The sequence below is a fragment of the Dryobates pubescens genome, chromosome 4, assembly GCF_014839835.1.
Source record: "Dryobates pubescens isolate bDryPub1 chromosome 4, bDryPub1.pri, whole genome shotgun sequence".
Classification (NCBI taxonomy): domain Eukaryota; kingdom Metazoa; phylum Chordata; class Aves; order Piciformes; family Picidae; genus Dryobates; species Dryobates pubescens.
The window spans coordinates 35,521,099-35,545,781 of NC_071615.1; the positions used below are offsets into that span (position 1 = coordinate 35,521,099).

General features: G+C 42.5%; 1 protein-coding gene across 1 annotated transcript in view; it reads left to right on the top strand.

The window, feature by feature from the left end:
- Positions 1-21,282, top strand: part of UMAD1 (UBAP1-MVB12-associated (UMA) domain containing 1) — a 76,551-nt gene extending 55,269 nt beyond the window's left edge. Inside the window, exons 2-3 of the mRNA XM_054161388.1 lie at positions 1,937-2,022; positions 19,836-21,282. Of these exons, the coding sequence (XP_054017363.1) occupies positions 1,937-2,022; positions 19,836-20,093 (344 nt within the window). The 3' untranslated portion in view covers positions 20,094-21,282. The remainder of the gene's footprint in view (positions 1-1,936; positions 2,023-19,835) is intronic.
- The last annotated feature ends 3,401 nt before the right edge of the window (positions 21,283-24,683 follow it).

Sequence of the window (24,683 nt, forward strand, 5' to 3'; positions counted from 1 at the left end):
AATTGAAATGTATTTGCATCCTCACCCACAGCAAAGGTACCAAAAATACATCTTAGTGTCCTCTTCATATATCTGTTAACCATTTTCACACCTCCCAGAGCTTTGCAGTTTTTCGTTGCAGCGTTTGTTTACAAGACCTCTGATAAATTTTCCATGCAGGCCTCTTTATTTTATTACAAATATACACTAATGATTTGACATGATTTATCTTCTTGGCTGCTACTTAACTCATTCTCATACAGAGCTTACAGAGTTTGGTTTTCATACTGTTGGGGAGGGGGAATTGAAGATTAATTGACTCCCCATCTCCTTTAGTCTCCACCCCCTCATTTTTGCTTTAGAGATGGTATGAATACAAGTGCTTTGGGTTATTTTATGTAGAGAATTCCTGGTTTTTTTTCAGGAAAGATCTTAAGTGTAGATCTTAATGGAATTAATAGGCATTAATGACATATAAGAAATACAGTTTATTGGTAATTCTTCAAAGACACTATTAGAAATAATGCTTGGGTATTAAAAGCATGCCCAGTGACTAAGTATTGATGCTGGTTGTCATAAGATTCTTTATCAAATCTTGCATTGTACCCAGGGCCCTGACTGTACCCAGTCCATGGGGGACGATGACATCGTGGAGCAGGCATGCACAGACCTGGGTGTCATTAGCTTCCAGGCTAACTGGGCACAGGCAGAAGCTGGCTGCTGTTCCCCACAGCTCCTGCCAGGTGTGCCTGTTCTAACTAAAGCTCTGGAGAAAATGGAACAGGACAGCCAAAACCACAGGCTTAGCAGAGGAGTTAAACTACAGTAACTTGAACCCTTTCATTTAGAATGGCTGCTGCAGGACTCTTTAAGGATACAGACTTTCAAAAGACTCCTTTGCAGAAAGCAGTCAGTTCAAATAAAAATAAAACTGGAATTATGTGACTAAATCCTTCACTTCTCTGCACTGGCTCCTCTTACATACCATTTACGGAGTAACACCAAGAGCAGAAGGCGACAATCCACAAAATCTTTACAACTTCTTAGACTCTCTCCCTCCAACAGAGAAGATTGGAGAAACTAAGCTAGGTGGATGTTTGTTGTACAACATCTGAGAAACAATGCTGAGGTTTGTGTTTTGCTGCCTCTGCCTTTTAATAAAGTTAATGATGTAGCTTCTCCCTTTGCAATCAATTGAAACATTCTTATCTCTAGTTTATTGCTGTGATCTGCTTGTCTTAGAGTGGCACCAGCTGCAGCTTTTGGGATAAACCAAATCACATCTCCCCAGTAAAATCCTGGGAAGAGTTAGCCACATCTCTGCGGTGGAGGAGGTCAGTGCTCAGCTTGCTCAGTACTCATTGTCCTGGCACAAAGTCAGACCCTTTCTCTCAGTAAGCTGCATTTCTCTTGCAGAACTCTGCACAGATATGCTCTTTGTGGAGAGGAGGTTACAAATGGGGATAGAGTAACAGTGCACGTGTCCTCCCAGCCTGATGTGGGACTGGGATGTGATGGATGTGTGCACCTGGTATCACCCTTGCACCAGATATTCACTCCTACTGCTATGTTTCCTTTGTTTGACAGTTTGCCATATTAGGGCTTAGTAGCTCTAAAGTGTGCAAAACTAGGGGCCTATTTTTTTTCCTCTCTCTCTTTTTGTCCCCTCATTTTTTTTTCTCCTTTTACTGATTGATACAGATTTGTTCCTGGGTTTTGCAGACCACTTCTCAATGTTGCTCTGCTTTGTTTTGTTGAGTTTTCGTTTGGTTGGGTTTTTTCCCTTCTCTTTCCTGGTGTTCAAAATAGTAAAATGCAAAAGGGGCAATGGAGTTCCTCCTTTCCAAGGACATTGTGTAATTTGATTTTAGGAAGACTCAAGTCTTGAGTTTTTCTTATTCTATATAAAATGTGAAGGCTTTCAGTGATTTTAATATGTAATTTTTCACTTTGCTAGGTGACACCATTGATGATCATAATAGAGAATCAAAGGATAAAACTTCATTTCCAGAGACCAGACCAATGTACAACCAACCTCCACAGGTAAGAGACTGTTTTCTTGTACACACATGATGAGACTCCCATAGCAGCCCGTTCTAGAAGTATGAATGTCCTGCAGGAGAAGATTCATCATGCTCACACTTTCCTTGTGATCTATCATACAGGAAGCATTGCTAATTAGATGGTGATATTATCAAGGTCACCAATATTGATTTGAAAAAGAAACAGTCAGAAGGCTGCTTGTGTGATACTGCTGAGTATCTTATTTTTATACTTAGGATGTGCAAGCATGAAATTGTAGCTAGAATGTTAATGAATTGCATAGAGTAATTAGCATGGTGAGTAGTGATGGAAAATGCAAACATTTACATAAGTCATTTATTGCCACAGCTACCATTATAAGTTGCATGTTATAAATGTGTGAGTATAATAGACTGTCTTTGTGTGTTTGCTTTCTGTTTCTCTGCTGTGTGCCTGTAAGTGTGGATATCTTGTTGTTCATCTGGTCTGTGTAAATATTTAATCCATGTGTACCAAAGAGGGCTTTTCAGAATGTTTCTCCAGAAGTAGTACACTTATTTTAGAATCATAATACTGTCAGGGTTGGAAGGGACCTCAAAGATCATCTAGTTTCAACCCCACCTGCCGTGGGCACTTTCCACTGGATCAGGTTGCCCAGAGCCACATCCAGCCTGACCGTAAAAACATCCAGAGATGGGGCTTACAACACCTCTCTGGGTAACCTGTTCCAGTGTCTCACTACCCTCATGGTGAAGAACTTCTTCCTAAGGTCTGACCTAAGTCTCTCCTCCTCTAGCTTGGGTCCATTCCCCCTAGTCCTATCACCCCCTGATGCTGAACCCTCAGCCCTGTGTCAGAGTTTGTTGTGCAGAACTCAGTATCAGACAGAACTGTTCTTTTCTGCTGTCTGTGCTCACCATGAGTAGAGGAACCATGAGCTGCTTATGCGCCTGAAATACCAGGAGGTTTCCAGCTTCAAAAGGAGAGCAGTCCTGTGGAGGAGGACCTAGGAGTCCTGGTGGACAAGAAGTTATCCAGGGGACAGCAATGTGCCCTTGTGGCCAAGAAGGCCAATGGGATCCTGGGGTGCATTAAGAAGAGTGTGTCCAGCAGATCAAGGGAGGTTCTCCTCTCCCTCTACTCTGCCCTAGTGAGGCCCCACCTGGAATATTGCACCCAGTTCTAGGCTGCCCAGTTCAAGAGGGACAGGGATCTACTTGAGAGAGTCCAACAGAGGGCTACAAGGATAATGGACTGGAGCACTGCCTTATGAGGAAAGACTGAGAGACACCTGGGGTTGTTTAGTCTGGAGAGAGGACTGAGAGGGGATGTAATGAATGTCTATAAATATCTATGGGCTGGGTGTGAGGAAGGAAGGGACAGCCTCTGATCACTTGTGCCCTGTGATAGGACAAGGGGCAATGGATGTAAACTGCAGCACAGGAAGTTCCACCTCAACATGAGGAAGAACTTCTTTACTGTAGGGGTCACAGAGCACTGGAACAGGCTCCCCAGAGATGCTGTGGAGTCTCCTTCTCTGGTGACTTTCAAGCCCTGCCTGGATATGTACCTGTATGACCTGTGCTAGATTCTATGCTCCTGCTCTGGCATGGAGTTTGCACTTGATGATCTCCAGAGGTCCCTTCAAACCCTAACATCCTGTGATCTGCAAACCAAAGCCCCAAGGCACAATGGTCCTTGGAAATGGATCTCCAAATAACCCATTAGTGGAGTACTAGGTAGATTGGAGTTTCCCATCTTTGGGTGCTTGGATGGCTGCTGTGCCCTGATGATGATAGGTTGGATTTGATGATCTCAATGGTCTCTTCCAACCTGGTTAATTCTGTTCTGTTCTATTCTGTTCTATTCTGTTAACATCTTACAGTGACAGGTTTTCTCTGAGAACAGTCTAGTGGAGTCTTCCACCAGACTGAATCAGCTCTGCTAAGATTTCTCTACCAGTTATAGCCTGGGACACACAAAGCTCCAGCCCTCTCCCTGGAGGTGTTCAAGGCCAGGCTGGATAAGGCCTTAAGCAAGCTGGTGTAGAGGAAGGTATCCCTGCACAGGGGTTGGAACTTGATGATCTTCAAGGTCCTTTCCAGCCCAAACCATTGAATGAATCTTTCAGTTGCTGGAAACTTGCTTTCATTTGAAAATATGGTTTACAAGATACTAAATCTAGACTGTGGGACATAGCAGTGCTTTTAGAAGTGTGATTTAAAGCAGAATGAAGTAATACTTTGTCCATGGGTCACTTCCTTATTCAAAAGGGAAATGAGGTTGAGTCTGATATTGGAAGCAAGTGTCTTCTGGAGTGTTTTTTGGTAACTGTCACTATCTTTGGAATTTCCCATTTGCTTAGGAACTGTTGAATTTGTTTGTGCAGTTACTGAATGTGTTTTTATATAATCTGGCATAGATTATTTAACTACATGCAAAAATGAAAGGTTACACTGAGGCCATCTTGCTGCAACTAGCAACATGTAACAGAAGCTCCTGTTTTGATAGTGCATGTGTGTTAGGGAAACTGCAGGTTCTAGAAACTTGCTAGAGGAGGGATCTTCTCAAAGGCCAACTTTAGTCCAAACAGAATCACAGAATTGCTTAGACTGCAAAAGATCTTTAAAATCATCAAGTTCAATCAACACTTGACAAGTCCTTCATTAACCCATATCCCTAAACACTACATCTACGTGATTCTTAAACACCTCCAGACATGGGGACTCCACCACCTCCTTGGGCAAGCCTGTTCCAATGCCTGAGAACCCTCTCAATGAACAAATTCTTCCTAATGTCCAACCTGAACCTCCTTTGGTGGAATTTGAGGCCCTTCTTGTTCTGTCATTTGTTATTTGTTTGAACAGACCAACCCTCACCTCTCTAAAACCTCCTTTCATGGAGTTATAAAGAGCAATGAGGTCTCTCCTCAGCCTCCTCTTCTCCAGACTAAACAACCCCAGTTCCCCAGCTGCTCCTCACCAGCCCTGTTCTCCAGACCCTTCAGCAGCTTTGCTGCCCTTTTCTGGACCTGCTGCAGCACCTCAATGTCCATCTTATACTGAGAGGCTCAAAACTGAGCATGGTATTTGAGATGCAGCCTCAGCAGTGCTGAGCACAGGGGCATAATCACATCCCTGGTCCTGCTGGTCACACTATTCTTATCCAGGCCAGGATGCCCTCTTGGCCACCTGGGCACACACTGACCTACGTTCAGAGGGCTGTCAACCAGTACCCCCAGGTTCCACTCTGCCCCAAGCCTGGAGCTCTGGCAGGGGCTGTTGTGGCTAAAGTGCAGAGCATATCATCATCCGCTACAGAGAGTGGGAACAGAGGCACCTGCTTTGCACAGTCCCATGTGGAGCACCCTCTCCATCTCTGTAAGTATGGGTGGAGCTTTGGGAGGGTCATCTCCTGACACACAGGCAGTCCTAGGGAGATGCATTGTCCAGTAGAGTAATGAGTTCTCTAGGCCTAATCAAGCATGTATGATCCCACTGAAGTTGCTTCAGGCTCATGAACTAAAAGTCATAGGCACATTTAAGTGCTCTTCTGGATTAGGGCCAAAATGCTTAACGCTCTGCAGGGCTGAGAACTTAAATTAGTCTCTTTGTGACTGTGAAATACAACAAAGCTTCTCATTTTAACTGCAACACCATCGTAACAGAAAGAGAGATTGGGGGTTTATTTTGTCAAGCTTGAGAATTTTCCCTTATTACAGTACAATTTCCAGATAATTCAACCTCTCTTTGCTTTCACTGGGAATTTAAGGCTATAGACAATAACAGAATGGAAAGGCTGGGGTTTGGTATAGGAAGAGTGCTGGAAACCCCAGTAATGTGGTGGGGTTATTTTTGCTAATGAGCTGCTCCATTGGTAAAGCACATTAGTGCAACCATGTGTTTCTGTCCTACTGTGAGAGCAATTATGTAGCATATCTATTAGGAGACATCACAAAATATTTTTGACAGATGGTATGGCTGTGAATTAGGATTTATCAAGATTATTGTAGGACTGGTGGCCAGAGCACCTGGGATTATTAAATTGATGTAAGCAACAACATCGACAAAGAAAGAACATTTCTGGTAATAGCTGCCGTGGTTTGTTTCTACTTTAAGAATCAGCTCTTGCTTATTTGATATTGCAACTTCCTGAGAATCTGACATGTGCTCTTTAGCCAACAGACAGCAGCAGATTTAATGGGTGAAATCTCTACCAGGATTAAAACAAACTGCCAAAAAGAGACCTCTGTAGATTGCAAATTTAAGATTTTTCTCTTGCTGTGTGTGGTTTTTTTTCTTTTCTTTTCTTCTTTATAGTCCTATTACTCCCTCAAATACTTAATAGCTGCTGCCTTCTATCTAAGGAGCTTGTTATACGTTTTCTAGGGCAAGAGAGAATCCCCAGAGGGATTGCTTAATCCATAATTATCTAATTTATATGTTGTTGTTATGGCCACTCTTAATTATATACCTTGCTGTGATACTTATCATCATAGGACATCATTTTCTTTATGAACCACAATCATTCTGCTGTGATCCCTGTGCCCTTGCTTTTCACAATTTACTACTAACAACTGAGAACACAGCAAATAGAAAATCCTCACTTCCTGAAGGAGATGGGAAATTATCTGTGGTTTTCTGCATATAGATACTGGTGTGCAGCATTTGGGGCAAGTATTGAGAAGCAGATATTTTTTATATCTGAATTAGGAGGTCATATGCTTGTTAAATTGATCTGCTATGAAACGATTCTGGAGGGATGTAAATAAGTTTCTCAGGCATCTGGTTAGGAGTCATATGAATCAATTGGCAAGATAGAAATACAACATGTCAAGGAAGAGGTAATGGGAGCTGTGAGTGCACAGAGGAGGGGGAAATTGAAATTTAATTTTATTCTTACTCTTCTAGAGAAATTAGGAAGTATTGCTGAAGTTGACTGACTTCTAAGATACCCTAAGATACAATTCTAGGTCGTGAATAATGTTAATGTGACCTTGTTTTCCTTAAAAAAATATATATTCTATTAAAATCAGTTGGTTTTTTCCAGACTTCATATTGCCCATTTTTTACTAAAACTTGGCTGAATTATTTTCATACATTTTTTGAAAAGGAGCTATTAGAGATCATGTCTCTTATCAGTCACCCAGCTCTTAGAGTATTGTTTGGAGGGTCCCATACTTAAAATCCCAAGAAGGCTGCTCTGGGCTACATTCACTGCATCACTTGAAACTTGCTACACTTGCTTTAGAGAAAGTGGGTTAGGTTTCAAAATAACTGGCCAATATTTGTGATTGGGTTTCTCCTTTTTGGACAAAATATTGTGTCTATAGAAAATGTTGCTGCTTAGACTGGCTTTCATTTTAAGCTCTCATAAGCTAGAATTCTAGAATTCAAGTCATTAAGCATGGTCTTTTCTCTGAGCACTGGAGCCATCAGAAGAAAGATTTGATGCTTTACTCAGCTGTTGTGTATGATCCTGATCTGTAGGAAGGGAAGTTTTAACATTATCTTTAAAGGAGGGTGACTGATTTTCAGTGTCCCTGGCTCTAATGGACATCATCTGTCTTAGCTCCCTCCGTCCTTAGCTTGTAGAGTAAATCTCTGGCCGTTCTTCGAGGGGCCCATGTGCACTCACAGATTGAAAGGGCTGACATCTGAGAAGAAAGGCACAGTGTAAGGTTGTGAGCTTACTGAGAACAAAGTTAATAGCCCAGTCAGCTAGAAAAAAATCAACTCTGTTACTATGCAGTAGCATATATACTTTATAAAGCTTCATTGTATTGTAATATCCATATTGCTATCTGTTTGAAATATTGAAGAGGTATTTTCATGCTAGGAAGACTTCCAGAATGTAGGGACCAGTGGAATTCTGTCTGTCCTCAGCAGCTGGGCAGCTTAGCAGGGAAGGAGGGTAAATGTAGATATTATATATATGAGTAGAATCACAGAATTGTTTCCGTTGGAAATGATCTCCAAGATCATCAAGTCCAGCCATTGACCCAACACCACCATGGCCCACTAAACCATGTACCCACGTGCCATGCCATAGAATGGCTTAGGTTGGAAGGGACCTTAGAGATCATCTACTCCAACCTCTGCATTACTTGAACCTCTCCAGAGATGGTGATTCCACCACCTATTCCAATGCCTGACTGTTTTGCAGGCTGGCCAGCATGAACCCAAACCTGACTCCAGTTACTCCCAGTACCAGATCTGGGTGGTACCAAGTCCAAGTCCAGCATGATCATCCCTACAAAAGTCTGTTTCTGCCTGTCAGATTGCAATGGTCTCACAAGCAACATTTTATAAACTCTGATTTGTGTGTCTGTTGATCCAGGGTCAACCAGTGAGACCTGGAGGTATCCTGTAGGGTTTTTCTCCACTCTAAAATGGAGACTTCTTGTGTGTGCAACAGGATACCCATCTGGGGTTATCTCAGATTCTTGGTGATCATGGTCACATCAGGAATGTTACGTCCATTGTATCCTTCTTAAAGGGAAGCATTATATTATTAGATACAGAGAACGGGAGTGGAAATTGAGCGATGTGAATTAACATGATTGTCACCAACTTCTTCTCTGAACTCGGGTCTAACAGTTCATTCTCAAGAACACCGATTAGGCACTTCCCTGTAGCACTTTGCAAGTGTAAAATGCTGTTGGATGCTTTGTTTAACTTCAGTTGAGCTTTCATGGCCACAAGAACTGAGGAAGCCTTCCTTACGGTCTTTCCGGATAGGATTTGAATGTTCTATGTTAGAGGACACAGTCTCAGGCTGCGCCAGGGGAGGTTTAGGTTGGATGTTAGGAAGAAGTTCTATACAGAGAGAGTGATTGCCCATTGGAATGGGCTGCCCAAGGAGGTGGTGGAGTTGCCATCATTGAAGGTGTTCAGGAGGAGACTTGATGGGGTGCTTGGTGCCATGGTTTAGTTGATTAGGTGGGTTGGATTGGTTGATGGGTTGGACGCGATGATCTTGAAGGTCTCTTCCAACCTGGTTTATTCTATGTATTCTATCTGTCCAGCCAATACATGGAAACACAGCAAATGGGTTGGAGCATCCCTCCCTCCCACAGCCCTGCCTGTGAAGTCCAGAGTCAGTGCTGTGGTCAGTTTGGTAAGATCTGAGCAACAGAAGGACAAAATCACCTCCTGTGGGCAAAGAATGACATGCAAACATGATCTGTTTTCATTATTTAGTACCTATAAATGGCAGTGTAAAATGTTCATTAAACAGAGATATTGGCCTGATTGGCAGCCTCTTTGTTTTGCAAACCAGGCTTTTGCAAAGGAGCATGCACTCCAAATAGTGACCAAGGCACATGGATCCAGAAGCACAATTTGCATACCTCCCTATTTAGTTTAGGCAGAGACTCACTATATGCTTGACTTAATTGCAAGCTTATTCAGTTACATTGGATGTTTTTTTTTAGCAGGAGATGCTCAAATTGGGTGCCCAGATGTTCCCATCACATTTTTTTCAGCCCTCCTGTAATTTTGGGATTTTCTGACTAGCTTAATCCCCAGATAAAACTCCTGATTATCCCGTGTCTCTTGCCCAAACACATGTGCTTGGACTAAAAGCCAGTAATGATGGTTCACTTTGCTGCTGTCAACAAATTGATTGGTCAGTCACCCTGCCTCTGGGAGAGCAACCCTTCTGGGCTTTCCAAATATTAAAATTGATCTAAAATGCAATGTAGATCATACATCACTTGATGAGACTGTGTGCTAATAAAGCCTGATGGTACTGTGATAGTTACAACATGATGCATTAGCAAGAAATGGTAGCTGAAAGACTGTAGTAAAGGGCAGCTTATTAGTGATTCTAACCACCAAGTAGGGAAAATAACAATGGTTTTAGGTTAGTTTCAGTCCTACTTCCTGGGGGGAGAAAAAACCCAAATGTCAGTAAGCAATCCAATGGAAAGGAAATATGAAGTGAAAACAGCTTCATTTCAGTCCAAAATGCTAATATTGGTAAAAGAGAAATATGTGTTTCTGTACTTCCTATCAGTGTGGTTGGAGCCTTTCACCACAATGTGTAACTGCTGTCATTTCTGCCTTGAAAGACAGTTGTGAAAGACTGTGTAGAGGATTGCAGATTTTCTTATCTGAAGCACAAAAATGCAAATTATTTACTTGCAAATTTAATTAATTAATTAAATTTTATTTTCTTCCCCAGTGTAACCAATGCCAAGAATACTCCCCTACTGTGGAAATGCAATTAGTAGTCCTTGATAAAATCAAATATCTTTTAAAAGCAAGAAAAGCACTTTTCTTCCTTTTCATTACAGTCAAATTATCTTCCTTCCATAGAGAACCAGGAGGCTGAAAGAGGCCGCCTTACTTGAAAGAGATCATGCTATCATGGAATTGTTTGGTTGGAAAAGACCTCTGAGATCACCAAGTCAAACCATCAACCTATGATTACCATGGCCATTAAACCACATCCCAAAGTGCCATGTCCACACGTGACTCCACCACCTCCCTGGGCAACCTAATAATAAGATGACCAAAACTGGTTTCCTTTTCTTTGCTGCTTTACTGCTTTGATTCCTGCATCTAAAAAGCCTTAGCAGTAGGTGCTGAAGGTAACTGTCTTGTTACTCTTTATAGATTGGAACTTTACAAACTCTGGCTCCTGGCAAGCTGTTTGCTGAAGGTGCTGTTGAGTAGTGCTCCAGACTGTGTATGGAGGAACTGGGAGTCACATATCCATCCTTCCTTTCTCTTACTGCCTTGATTGGCTATGGAGAGAGCAGGTGGAAATTTGTGTTAGGAGATACTTGCCTAATATTTTAAACAGGACACATTGAGAATCTTGCTTCATGTGTGGATTTTAAGCAGCACAATGAAAACCTCAGAACAAAGCACTTAGTGCAGCAGTTTTCATTCATGCATCATGGATGCACTCTCCCTGGAGGTGTTCAAGGCCAGGTTGGATGAGGCTTTGAGCAGCTTGGTCTAGTGGAAGGTGTCCCTGGCCATGGTGGGGAGGTTGAAACTAGATGATCCTTAGGGACCCTTCCAACACAAACCATTCCATGAATCTGCCTGAGAATCCATTTATGTTCCAGACTGAAGAGAGAGACTGTTAGGAAGATGCAGGGGTTTTGTTACGTCACAAAACTTCTGAAAGCATGGTTGAAGATGTTGTTTGCAGGTACTGCTGAAGGAAGCTTCACTTAGGTTCAGACTAGTAATTCTGTTTTGTGCACTCTAATTGACTTTTTCCTGAAAATGAAATCCAAGATAATTTGCTTTTCCTTCCCTCTTATTGTGGATGGAAATTGTTATCGCTCTTGTTGCTTTTCCTCTTGTTGCTACCAATGTTCTGGGGAGACACTTCACGGATGTTACTGACTACGTCAATTATTCAAGGAGTACTGCTTCCAGATCTGGAGCCTTCCACACAGGAAGGACACGGTGCAGAGCAGGAGCAGGTCCAGAGGAGGGCCACGAAAATGATCAGAGGGCTGGAGCACCTCTGCTGTGAGGACAGGCTGAAGGAGCTGGGGTTATTCAGCCTGGAGAAGAGAAGGTTCTGGGGAGACCTAATAGCAGCCTGCCGGTACCTGAAAGGGGCCTATGAGAAGACTGCAGAGGGACTGTTTGCAAAGGCCTGCAGTGATAGGACCAGGAGCAGTGGTTTGAAGTTAGAGTAGATTTAGATTGGATGTTAGGAACAAGTTCTGCACCATGAGGGTGGCGTAACACTGGAAGAGGGTTCTCAGGGAGGTAGTTGAAGTCCCATCCCTGGAGACATTTCAAGGTCAGGCTTGGTAAGGCTCTGAGCAACCTGATCTAGTGGAGGATGTCCCTGCTTACTGCAGGGTGGTTGGACTGGATGTCCTTTGGAGGTCCCTTCCAACCCGTGCTCTTCTGATTCTGTACTGAAAAGTTACCTAACGTTTGTATTGCATCAGGAATTAAGATAACAGCAAAATACATGTGAGTAGTTTGTGCTCATGGACGACATGAAGTTAGAGGACAAATCCATTATCAGCATCTATCAAACTTCTCTCTTCATTTGCAATATACTGACTTGTCCTTCACTTGTGATTTGTGGCTGTGGAATGCACTGCTGGCTATCTAGAGCTGCCTGCATTTTCAATTACAGTTCTTCTGGCTTGCAGTTTACTGACTAGAGTCATTTTCATGAACTTTTTAATCTTTCAGCATACATCTTACAGAAAAATAAAGAGAAAAAACAACACATCTGGCCTTGTTAGGAACATTCCTTGGCACTGGCAGAAGCACAATGTGCTGAACACTCTTCATGTTGCTTATTATGCTGTGTGAGATCTTTGCTATGAATAGCTTCCTTAGTGCTTTGAAGGAACAGAGGAACCAGATAAACTGTTCCTTACTAAACCAACTCCTCTCTTTCTTCTAAGATAATTCTTATCACACTGTTCATGTTGCAGAGTCCAAAATTCACCTGTTAGGACAGTGCCCTAAGCTCAGGGGCCTCCAGAGGGGCCGCAAAAAAGATCAAGAGAGGTTCTCCTCTCCTTCTGCTCTGCCCTGGTGGGGCCGCATCTAGCATGTTGTGTCCAGTTCTGGGACCCTCACTTCAACAAGGGCCACAGGGAGCTGCTTTGAAGAGTCCAGCGCAGAGCTACAAAGATGCTGAAGGCAGTGGAATGTCTGCCTTGTGAGGAAAGGCTGAGGAGCTGGGGCTTTTTAGCTTGGAGAAGAGGAGACTGTGGGGTGACCTCATTCATGTTTATTAAGATGTGCAGGACAGTGTTGGAGGATGGAGCCAGGCTCTGCTCAGTGATGCCCAGTGATAGGACAAGGTGCGGCAATGAGTGCAAGCTGGAGCATAGGAGGTTCCACATGAACATAAGGAAAAGCTTTTTCACTGTGAGGGTGGCCAGAGCCCTGGAACAAGCTGCCCAGAAAGGTTGTGGAGTCTCCTCTGGAGACATTCAAGACCCTCCTGGTTGTGTTCCTGTGTGATCTGGTGTAGGTGATCCTGCTCTAGCAGTGGGGTTGGACTAGATAATCTTTCAAGGTCCCTTCCAACCCCTAACATTCTGTGATTCTGTGAACCCTGCTGCTGGGAGGGCATAAATACTGATACAGCTCTTCAAATATCACATTCCAAAGTGCTAAAATTGGTTGGGATAGGAGGAAAGATAGGAGTGTAATTATTTTAATTATGGTGGGAAATGAAGGTGCAGCATTTTTAATGAAGGTTTAGAATTCTGTTCTACTTTCTCTTAGTTCTCCATATCTGTCTTCATGTTGGACCTTATCCCTGTCTTTTCAGTTTTATGGTTTGCCATGGCAGATGCCCACCTTTGAGATGTTCTGGTTCTCTCTCTTTAAACAGTTACTGAATGGAACAATTAAATGCTAGAAGTTAGGAGTAAGGGAATGAAAGGACTAATTAGGAATAGAGATACCATTATAGAATTGTGGTTCTATTAAGTTCAGTATATTTTCTAACTTCATTATCAAACCCTCTCCAGGTATTTCTTGTGCCCAGTTGTTGTAATAGCAAAACCAGAACCTTAATCCTGTTCTGATTTGTGAAATTGTTAAAAAACAACCTACTGTGTTCTTCCAGATTGAGCAAAAGAGGTAGCTGGTTTAGATGCTAGATCTGCAGTCTTTTGTGGTACTGAAGAATACTTTTAGGGTAGAATTACATTTGTGTTTCATAAATAAAACTGACAGGCACATCTAGTATCTGCTAGGGTAGTAAAACTAACACATTTTAACTGTGGAACATTTGGAGTATGCAGAGTTCAAATGGCAGCCTCGCAGTTCTTCCCCTCTGCAGAGAGTAACAGGGTTAGGTTTAGCTCTTGGAGAGGGCAAGGAGCTTGTACCAATCACAGAAAGTCCATCCTGCATTTGAAATACCAAACTGTTAGAGAAGGAGCTAGTTCTAAACAATTACACTTTTCTAATTGCTTTGATGCCAGTAAGGATGTGCAAATGTCTATGTTATTGACACTCAGAGTGTGGTGTAGCAGACATTCCCCTGCTGTTCTCTTCAGGACAGGATAACTCTGTAGGGAGCTTTGCTGCAACAGAGCAGAACTGTAGATTGTTAGAGGTACTTTTCACTCTTTCTTTAGAATGTTTTTCTTTACTATTTCAGCAACATTACCCTCACATTGACTCTCTTCTAGTCCAAGGAGCAGCTGAAAAGCATGCTTTAAAGAAGAAAATGAAAAGGAAATTGTGAAAAGGAAAATTAAGAAGAAAAATCCCCCAAATATATGTCACAAATCAGGAAAACTGTTCTTAAATGCTTATTTTTCAGTCTGGCTCTGTTTTACCCTGAGCAGCATTATTGATAAATGGGGGAAACCATGCTACCTATTAATCACATAACATTTGTACAAGGAGCAGGATCTCTTTAAGAGAGACAAATCACTGCTGTATTACAGAATGAGAAGCATAAGAAGCTGGGAAACAAGAGCCCAAAGCAAATGGAAAAGCTGATTTTCACTGACATCCATTCTTGCTCCTAAAAGCCTCTCCAAGGACTTGCTCTTAGCCCGAAGCTTTCAGTGTGGAAGTCTGCCCTGCTGCAACCACTGACTCCACCAGTCTTAGGCTAGTGTTACAATCCCTGGCTGTCTGCTAAGAAAGCAAGCCACCAGAAGCCATTTGGATGTGGCAACAAGCTACTGCAAGGTCTCCAGCACTACTTCTTCCATTTACTTTTGTTCTCCCAGATAGGAATAACTTTTTTCTCTCGTGTTCCTGGAGAGGATGCTGGCTAAACTTTTGAGTGCACCTTAGAAGAAAGGCAGCTCTTAGGAGTCACATGAAGTTTTCTAAACCACCTCAGGGGCATATGTATTGTGCTTATCTGGGTGGGTTTCTTCCCTTCTTACACTGAATCACAGACTCTTAGGGGTCAGAAGAGACCTCTAGAGATCATCAAGTCCAACCCCACTGCCAAAGCAGGATCACCTAGGGCAGGCCATGTAGGAATGCATCCAAGTCTCCAGAGAAGGAGTCTCCACAACCTCTCTCGGCAGCATGCTCCAGGGCTCCAGCACCCTCACAGTAAAGAAGTTTGTCCTCATATTGAGGTGGAACTTCATGTGTTCCAGCTTATTCCTTGTTGTGTTACTGAGCACTATGGAAAAGAGCCTGGCACCTTCATCTTCCCACCCAGCCCTCAGATATTTATAGACATAAATAAGATCCCTTCTCTTCTTAAGATTGAACAGCCCCAGGTCTCTGTCTTTCTTCATAGGAGAGATGTTCAAGTCCCTTCAACATCCTCATAGTTTCTGTTAGACTCTCTCCAGTAGACTGCTGTCTCAGGAAGGTGGTGCATACTTATTGTAGTGTTGGGTATGGAGGTGTTTTGGTGTTGATGTTTTGGGTTGTTTTTTTTGGTGACATTTAAAAACTATCCTGTCATGTACCATTCCCCACCCCCCAAGCAAGGTTTTGCTGATCCTTTTCTCCCAGTTTAAAGATTTGCATACAAAGTGCTAACCATTCGGAGCACCTTGTGAATAGTTTTTCTTCTTCCCTCTGTTCCTCTTTGCCATTGCTGTTTGTATTTTGCAAAGTGAGTCATTGTCCTCAATGGAGATGCTCACTCTGGAATTTCTACAAATTTTCTAAAAAGGCCCTAAATACCACCAGCTGAAACACAGTTGGAAGAGCAATCCCCTAAGACAAGTTCTGTTTCTAGATACAGCACAAATAACTGCAAAATGCTCCATAAATCCTGAGTTACATTGTGCTGCACTATTGCTGCAATACCACAAAATGGCCTCAAATTGTATTGCTATATAGAATCATAGAATGGTCTGGGTTGGAAGGGACCTCAAATGGTCATCTAGTCCAACCCCCTCTGCAGTCAGCAGGGACACCTTCCACTAGATCAGGTTGCTCAGAGTCTTGTCCAGCCTGACCTTGAATATCTCCAGGCATGGGGCCTCAATCATCTCCTTGGGCAACCTGTTCCAGTGTTCCACTACCCTCATGGTGAAAAAACCTCTGAATCTGCACTTCTCTGATCTCAAACTATTGCCCCTCATCCTATCACTGCAGGCCTTTGGAAACAGTCTCTCTGCAGCCTTCTTGTTGCCCTCTTCAGGTACTGCAAAGCTGCTATTAGGTCTCCCTGGAGCCTTCTCTTTTCCAGGCTGAACAACACCAGCTCCCTCAGCCTGTCCTCATAGCAGAGGTGCTCCAGCCCCCTGTTCATCTTCATGGACCTCTTCTGGACCCACTCTGTCAGGTCTATGTCTTGTGTATTGTCATTCAGACCTTTGACCATGGAGGAATCATCATAGAATGGATTGGGTTGGAAGAGATGTTAAAGACCATCTAGTTCCAGCCTCCCTGCCATGGACAGGGACACGTCCCACTAGACCAAGTTGCTTAAATATATATCTTTAGGTATTGTTTCTTCCATCCCTGTTCATTTGGATGGCAAACCAAGAACGAAGAGAGAACACATTCCATATTTGAATTAAATTTTATTACCATACCTTCTGTAATTTTAACCAAGTTTTTTGGTTGTTTGGGTTTTGGTTTTTATTCCCTGGTGTTTGGCAGAATGTAAATTGTTTGGCAATCCTCTAAGTGCATCCAATTAATATTTCTCATAGCAGGATTGTGTGTCATAGCATTTGGCCATGCTTTGTTTAGCTAATGTCCAGAGAATATGCTGTGAATAGATTGTGTTCTGGATAAATAAGTTAGGCATTTAAGTCAAAAGCAGTGTGACTAATGTGGGAATATCAAATTCTCTAAGACTTGCAGTTCTATAAATGCTTGAAGAATGCATGCAGGAAAACATAAGCCATTTCCTAACCTCGACTTTGATTGCACCACAGAGCCTAATGCTGGTGTTTGCACTGCAACCAGCTTGGGCAGTCTCCACACTGATGGAGGACTGATGTTCACCACTAGTGTTCAGTTCTTCATTACCACAGTCACTATAAAAGCCTGCTGCTCAGGTTGGCTTCATCAAGATCCACTGATGTGGATTCTCCGGTCTGTGAGTGAAATATGTCTTAGCCTATTTAAAGGATTTGGAAGCACAAAAATATGTCCAGCTTGGTAAGATCTTGCACATTAGGCCAATAGGGCCCTGCTTACTGTAGAGGGGGTTGTACTAGATGACCTTTGGAGGTCCCTTCCAACCTAGACCATTCTGTGATTCTGTGATCTGAATATCACTGCAGTAGTTCTCAGGAGCAGTTCTACAATAGCAAAGTATGGTGATTGACTGCAAGGAGTGTGCTAGGCACGGCTGAAAATCTCCTGTTTGAAACCAGAATTGGTCCATAGACACCTAATAGATTCTAAGATGAGCCACTAAGGTGATGAGGGGACTGGGACTTAGAAGGAAAGGCTAAGAGAGCTGGATCTGCTCAGCTTGGAGAAGAGGAGACTGAGCAGAGATCTCATTAATACTTATGAAAATTTAAAGAAGGAGTGTCAGGAGGATGGAACCAGACTCTTCTCAGTAGTGTCCAGTGACAGGACAAGGGGCAGTGGATAAAACTGGAGCACAGGAGATTCTACCTAAACATAAAGAAAATATTCATCCTTTTGAGGGTGGCAGAGCACTGGAGCCGGACTGCCCAGAGAGGCTGTGGAGTTTCCAGCTCTAGAGGCACTAAAAACCTTCCTGGATGTCTTCCTGTGGGATTTACTTTGGGTGACCCTGCTCTAGCGAGGGAGTTGGACTTGATGATCTTCAGAGGCTTGCTCTGATTTATTTCTTTTTCCCTCTTTCAAGTGAGTTTTGCCACAAGCTAGTCTAATTTGCATTGTAAATTGAGTTCATCCAGCTTGTGGGACAAATAAGATCTAAACAGGTGCTCATAAAAGTATGATTTGCCAGACAAAATAAACAGTAGATTCTAGGGATTACTGCTTATCATCTGAATAGGACAGTGACTGAGGGATCATTTTTCCCTGGAATGTGGGAGTGGGAGGAGGCCAGAAGGGTCTTTGAAGACCCGAATTTAATTGATTCTTAGCTGTAACCTTTTCCAGTTTTTCATTTGGGGCTTTCTGGCTCCACTCTCCTCTTCAGAATATGGACAGATGAAACACAAACAAATCACCATCACCTCAAAAAAATGCCCCACAACTTATTTCTTTAACGAGGGTGTGGAACAAATTATGCAGAGTGGAAATTAAAGGAAGTTTTAAAGTTTATAGCAGCTACAAATTTCACTACTTACTTGAAGTATTGGGGTGGGGGGAGTTAAATATGAATATCCTTACCATAAAGTACTGTTCTGTGTGTTCTGAAGTGTTCTTAGTAAGAGAATATGTCTGTAGCAGACGATATTTATTCATTTTGTTATGATATTTACCTTGAGCCTACTTGGCCATGATGAGAAGGAAGATCATAGAATCATAGAACGCTCTGGGATGGAAGGGACCTCCAAAGGTCATCCTCAACTAGATCAGGTTGCTCAGAGCCTTGTTGAACCTCGCCTTGAATATCTCCAGGAACGGGGCCTCAACTACCTCCCTGAGCAACCTGTTCCAGTCTTCCACCACCCTCATGGTACAGAACTTGTTCCTAACATCCAATCTAAATCTTCTCTAATCTCAAACCATCGCACCTCATCCTATCACTGCAGGCCTTTGCAAACAGTCCCTCTGAAGCTTTCTTGTAGGTCCTTCAGATACCAGAAGGCTGCTGTTAGGTCTCCCTGGAGCATTCTCTTCCCCACACTGTACAACCGTGGCTCTCTCAGCCTGTCCTCGTAGCAGAGGTGCTCCAGCCCCCTGATCATCTTCATAGCCCTCCTCTGGACCTACACCATCAGATCCATGTCCTTTCTGTGTTGAGGGCTCCAGAGCTGGCTGTTGGCTGTAGTTCAGAGGTTTTGGTTAAGTTTTATTAACTGTGGTTTTCTGTAAAGCACTTTCTCAGCAGTGTATGTATGGGCATGTATATAACAGACCTTACCAGCCCCTCATGGAGGCCCATTTCCAATTGGAAAGCAACATCATTAGTGTTTTGAAATAACCAGGGTGGGGGAGTGGGTTTTAACCATCAAAATCATGCCTTTGTTGGACAACATGTGAAAAGGCACAGAAGGAACAAAGGATGGAGCTTCTTTAGTTTATGGAAGGAATTATGTGAAGTAATTTGATAACATAAACTGGGTTTGTTGAGCCTTGAGAACAGAAGGCTTAGGGGAGACCTCATTACCATGGAACAGTACATAAAGGGTGGCTACCAGGAGGATGGAGACTCCTTTTTCACATGAGTCTCATGGGAAAGATTTGTCCCATGGGGAGATTCTCATTTGTCCCAGGGGAGATTCTCATTAGAATCCAGGAGAAAATTTTTCCCCATCAGAAAAGTCAGACAACAGAATCACCTCCCAGGAGAAGCAGTGGGTTCCCCTCTGTTGAACAATTTTAAGACTCAGCTTGAGAGGCTGCTGGGCCACCTGATTCCAACTGTACTGTTACCTAGAGAGGTTGGACCAGATGATCCTTGGTGTCCCTTCTAACCTGGCATTCTGTGTGATTTCCCCTAAAGAAGACAGGACATAATAACGAAAAGCCTCAGCAGCTCTAGGGGTTTCATAAATGCAGAGTGGCATTAGGTGGAGAAATCTCATTAATAATTGAAAAAAAAAAAATGTTGGTTTAGCCTTAATGCAAGTCAGCCTGAGCTGGAGAACTCTATCAATGTGTGGTTTTTATCTACCTGAAGCACACTCTGAAACTGAACTGATGTGTTTGTATTTATTTTGGTTTAATTTGTTAGTAGGTTAAGATGGTTCTAAGCACAAAGCCTTAGCTGCCCCATGTGTGGCGCCTAAATTTCTTTTCTTCTGTTCTCTTTAGCTAAACACAGGGCACAGATCACAGCTGACTACATCAAGTACAGAGGTGGGAAATGAAAGGAGTCAAAATTTGGAAAGCAGCTCTTTGATGTCAGATCTTCTGAGTGATGTCCCCTTTGCCCTGGCACCACATGTGTTAGCAGTGCAGAGCACCCGTAATGACGTTCCTGACCAGCTGCTCACCTGTAACGTCAGTGAGAATTTATCAAGGTTTTGGTATGACTTTACACTTGAAAATTCAGTGCTTTGTGACCCATAATGCTTGCTTGATTTTTTTTTTTTTCTTTTTTCCTTGTCTGTTGTCAAGGAACAAGTCTTAAGGTGAAGATAAAGACTGATTTAATCAAATTAATATTTTGGGGGCCTGCTACTGGCATTGCATCAAAAGGATTGTTATACACAACTGTGTTATGCTTCTTAGCTTTAAGTGAGCTATAACTTAACCATGCTAAATATATCTGTTTATTGCCAAAGAAATGGTGCAAAACTGTGTCAACCTGAGCAGGAGACTGGCTGTTGGTGTCTACTTACAGTAGGTAGGCTGCAGATACAAACATTTCATAGCTTCAAGATGAAGTCTACTCGTGTCTGCACTGTTGTGTTGTTTCACTCAGATCATTTTACCTGTGTTAAGATCATTTTCTACTGCTAGAAACCAGTATTAACACTGAAGCAATGCTGCTTTGCACAACTGGGCAGACAGCTTTTAAGGTTAAACCAAGTTTTAAGGCTTCAGAATTAATTATGAGCAACTAAATAATAATGAAGACTTACCAGAATTGGTAAAACTTACCCAATTCAAAGTGCACATCGGTTGCTCTGCTCCTTTCCCAGTAGAGGGTATTTTTGTCCATCACATTTTGTGCCTGGAGAAGTCCTCCCTGCCTGCCTGTTGACTGCTGTTTGTTCTCAGCACCACATGTGTTCCTGATTTATACACAGATCAGCTTTTCCACTTTAACCTCTTTGCCCCCTGAAGAAGGAAATCTCAGGACACACAATTTTAATGGTCACACCCTTCTTTTTTTAATTTGTGTGCCAGAGATACAGATGGCAATGTTTAACAACAGGAAAACATTACATTGTTTCTTATCCAGCTAAATTAAATGGCTAAGTACCTAAACATGCCTTCTGACAGACCACTGTGTCCCCTGCTCACAAGCTTGGAGCCTGGTTTTCCCCAACTAAAACCAGAGCTGCTGTTGCATGACCAACAGTTCTCTGATGTGCCATCATCATTTGTGATGAATAATGATCTGTGTCACACAAAAGACTGCACTTGTTTTCTCTCCAGGGTAGAATATTTATATCCTACCAAATGTGAGTAGCTATTTTCATCTATTCTCTGTGTTTAAAATACAGACTTGCATCTTCTTGCAGTGTTTGAGATAAATGCTGTAAATGATGGAGAAATGAACATTGTGAATATGTCTTGGGGTGTTTTCATGAATTTATATATATTTTTTTGTTAATGTATGTGTTTAATATTTTTGAAGTGATTGTTTCAAGGAAAATACCTGTGGTGCACTGCAAAAAATAATTGCTAAATAAAAGTGAGTTATTTGTCACTTGTTAAGAGTCAATACTCAGCTTCACCTGTATTGGTTACTGTAGCTGTGACCATTCAGACTTCAGGGGAGCTTGAAGCTGGGAATTGAGTTTGGAAATCTTTTCAGTGTCGTTTAAAAATGGGAGCCCTTCTAATCTAATCCATCCCACTTGCAGCTGATCTACTCTCTGTGCTGTGTTGGTGACGTGCCGTGGTTTAGGCGGCATCCGTGACACTGCTCTGAGGACAGTGTGGCTGTGAACTGGGAAGTATCATACAATCAGGTTGCTCCAGGCCTCATCCAACCTGGCCTTGAACAGGGAGGGGGCATCCACAACCTCCCCAGGCAACCTGTTCCAGTGCCTCTCCACCTTCACTGTAAAGAATTTCTTCCTAATCTCCAGTCTAAATCTCCCCTCTTCCAGCTTCAATCCATTCCCCCTTGTCCTATCACTACAAGCCCTTGTAAAATAGTCCCTCTTCAGCTTCCTCATAGGTCCCCTTCAGGTACTGGTCTTGTGGAAGGTGTCCCTGCTGATGGCAAAGGGGTTGGAACTAGAATCCAAACCATTCTATGAACCTTGACCTTGAACAGAGCTGTTTGCTTTGTGTTACCTGTATATATATATGTAAATTGTAGTGACAGGACTGAAAGCAATGTCATCCCTTATGTTATTAATGTTGAGATTAAGACACGTGACCAACCCCAGAACTAACAATGAAAGCCTGAGATTTGATCATGGTCCAGTGAAGTGCTATAAATGGGAGCTTTGTCACAGCAGTTTATTTAAAGTTACTTTAGTTCAGGGCAGATTTTGAGTTTCATTTGCAGTCCTCCCCATTTTCCCCTCTGCCTGGTCTGACAGCTTCCTTATGAAACTTTTTAATAAATCAAACATAACAAGACACTTCTTATTTCCTCTGGAAAAGTTTTCAGTACAGGCTCTGGAAAAATCTAATTTTAAATGTGGAAAAAAAAAAGGGGATTGAGACCCACATGTTCAAAGGTAAATCAACGAATAATTGCATCCAGAGCAGCCTGACAGAAAGCTGACTGGAAGCTGGTCCCTCCAGACAATTCCCTGGTGACAAAGCCAGAAGTGGAACCAGACAAGGCCATGTCCAGCAGGTCAGTCAAGGGAGTGGTTACAGATCCAGTTTCTGATGTTTTCTGTAAAGTATGATCCAAATGTACTGCAGCTGACAAATAGACACTTGTGTGGTCACAGAGGAGAGGTTCTGACCTGGAGCAAACGAAGGCAAAATGCAGAGAGCACGCTGACCATGGTAATTGCAGCATCTCAAAATAACACACAGGTCATTGCATTTTTAGCTGGAGAACCTGTTGTGTTCACAACAGCACAAAAGCAACCTCCTGGCCAGTGGGTTGTGAACAATAGCATAAAACCTGTGCCTGAGAAACTGCTCTGCTCTCCTCCCTCCAACCACCCTTGGTATGACGTGACAATTCATCCTGCTTTGGGTTCTCTCTCCTTAGACTAGTGAGTAAGGAGGGGAACCAGAAGTGCAGATCCTAGGGGTAAGCTCTTCCCTTCTTGGGTAACTGCAACACTTCTATTGATGATGGGGCAATTCCAAATTAACCAGATTTCCTTTCAAAGCCAGAGAGTATCTGTTACAGCAACCAAAAGGCAAAAGGTCCTCCTCAAATTCCAAAGGTAGGCTCCCATTTGGTGCTGTAGAAAGGAGAAGGAAGCCCATCTGCTGTACTGCAGCTCTTCATTAGCACTGGCATTCTGTAATGAGCTCACAAAGTTAGAAAGCTGTGTTAGGCCTGGATAAGTTCCTTTCCAGCCCAAACCATTCTGTGATTCTGCAATTATGCTCCTTAGTCCTTTCTTGTGTACGTGTAGTGGATAGCACAGTGGTCCCTAATGCCCCTGTACATTAACATAAACAATGCAGCCTGTATCAATGTTTCTAGGCTGTGTTTTACTCCAAGAAGTCAGTGAATGTTTGCTGGAAGTTTCTGTTCTGATGAGGTATCAATCAGAGTAGCTCAATGAGTTTTGCTGTATTGCAGCTCAGTGCTTCATTGAAAAATCCGCTCTACAGAAGCAAGCCAGGCTGAGCATGCTGTATGGTTTGTGTAATGCTGGAAAGCTTTCAGCCTTGTACTGCAGCTTATGAGGAGATAGATGCTGGAGAAGCCTTTTTGTTATTTCTGTAGCAAAAGAGAATATCTAGCAGTGGAAGTTAGGATGACCCCAGAAAGATGCAGCAGCTGTAGAACAGAGACAAGAAAAGGCTTAGTTCTTCCAGCCAATTCAATTCAGTTTTCCTTGCTGCAAAGATAAAATAAACTCTTGAGATCAAAGATCTCATTTACAGGGCTGTCCTCTTAAGTCAGTCAACACATGTACTTCAATAAGAGAACACAAAAGAAACTGCTTACAAGCAAACAAAGGAAAAAGACGAGCCTCAGTTACAAACATCCTTCACTCACCTGTTGGTGAGCATCAGCGTTATGGTTAGGGTAACTGCGCATGGCCAAAGCTTCATGGAACTCTTCTGGCAGGTCAGTTTTGGGCATCCACCTAAATCTCACTTGGAAAGAAATCTGAAGGAGACAGGCTCAGAAAACAAAGACTCAGGTGCAATGGACCTTCACAGTGAGAAGGGAAGTCTTTATTTATAGCAACTGATACTTGTTAGCACTGAAAAAAGACCTTCGGCCTTTAGCCTGGCCACTGTGTCACCCTTTTTATGAAGAGATCTGCTGTTTGTCTCCTTTCCTTGAGAAAATTAAGGAGTGTGTGGTGTTATGGAAACTGTAATTTATTTTTCTTTCCTCAGCTGTTTTTAGAAACTCCTGGTGCATCTGCTTGGCTTATTCTGCTCTTAAAGACATTTTTAGATTCCCATAACTCAGATTTTGTCTTTTTACATGTTTAGATAGGACTTTTGTTAAAGGCTTTATATTTATCTTGCCAATTGATTCAAAGGCTTTTTATTTTGTTGCTGTTATTGGACTTTAATGTCCTTTGTAGTTTGGTTAGTTCTTCAGTTGTTTCCCAAATAAATAATAATAATAATAAATTAAAAATACTGAGATTCTACCTTGCAGAAGTGGTTTTGAGAGCACAGTAACTTAGCAACACTTGGCTTACTCTGTTTACCTTCCCTCTGTATATATTGATCTTCAACTGCTCTTGTATAGTGATTATTACATTATTAAGGTGATGCAATTTGGGATAAACAGAGAAGAAAGGTGATTCCTACCTGAGCATTTCCTCCCTCAAACCTTTTGTCCCAGATAGATCCAAAGTGGACTTGTAG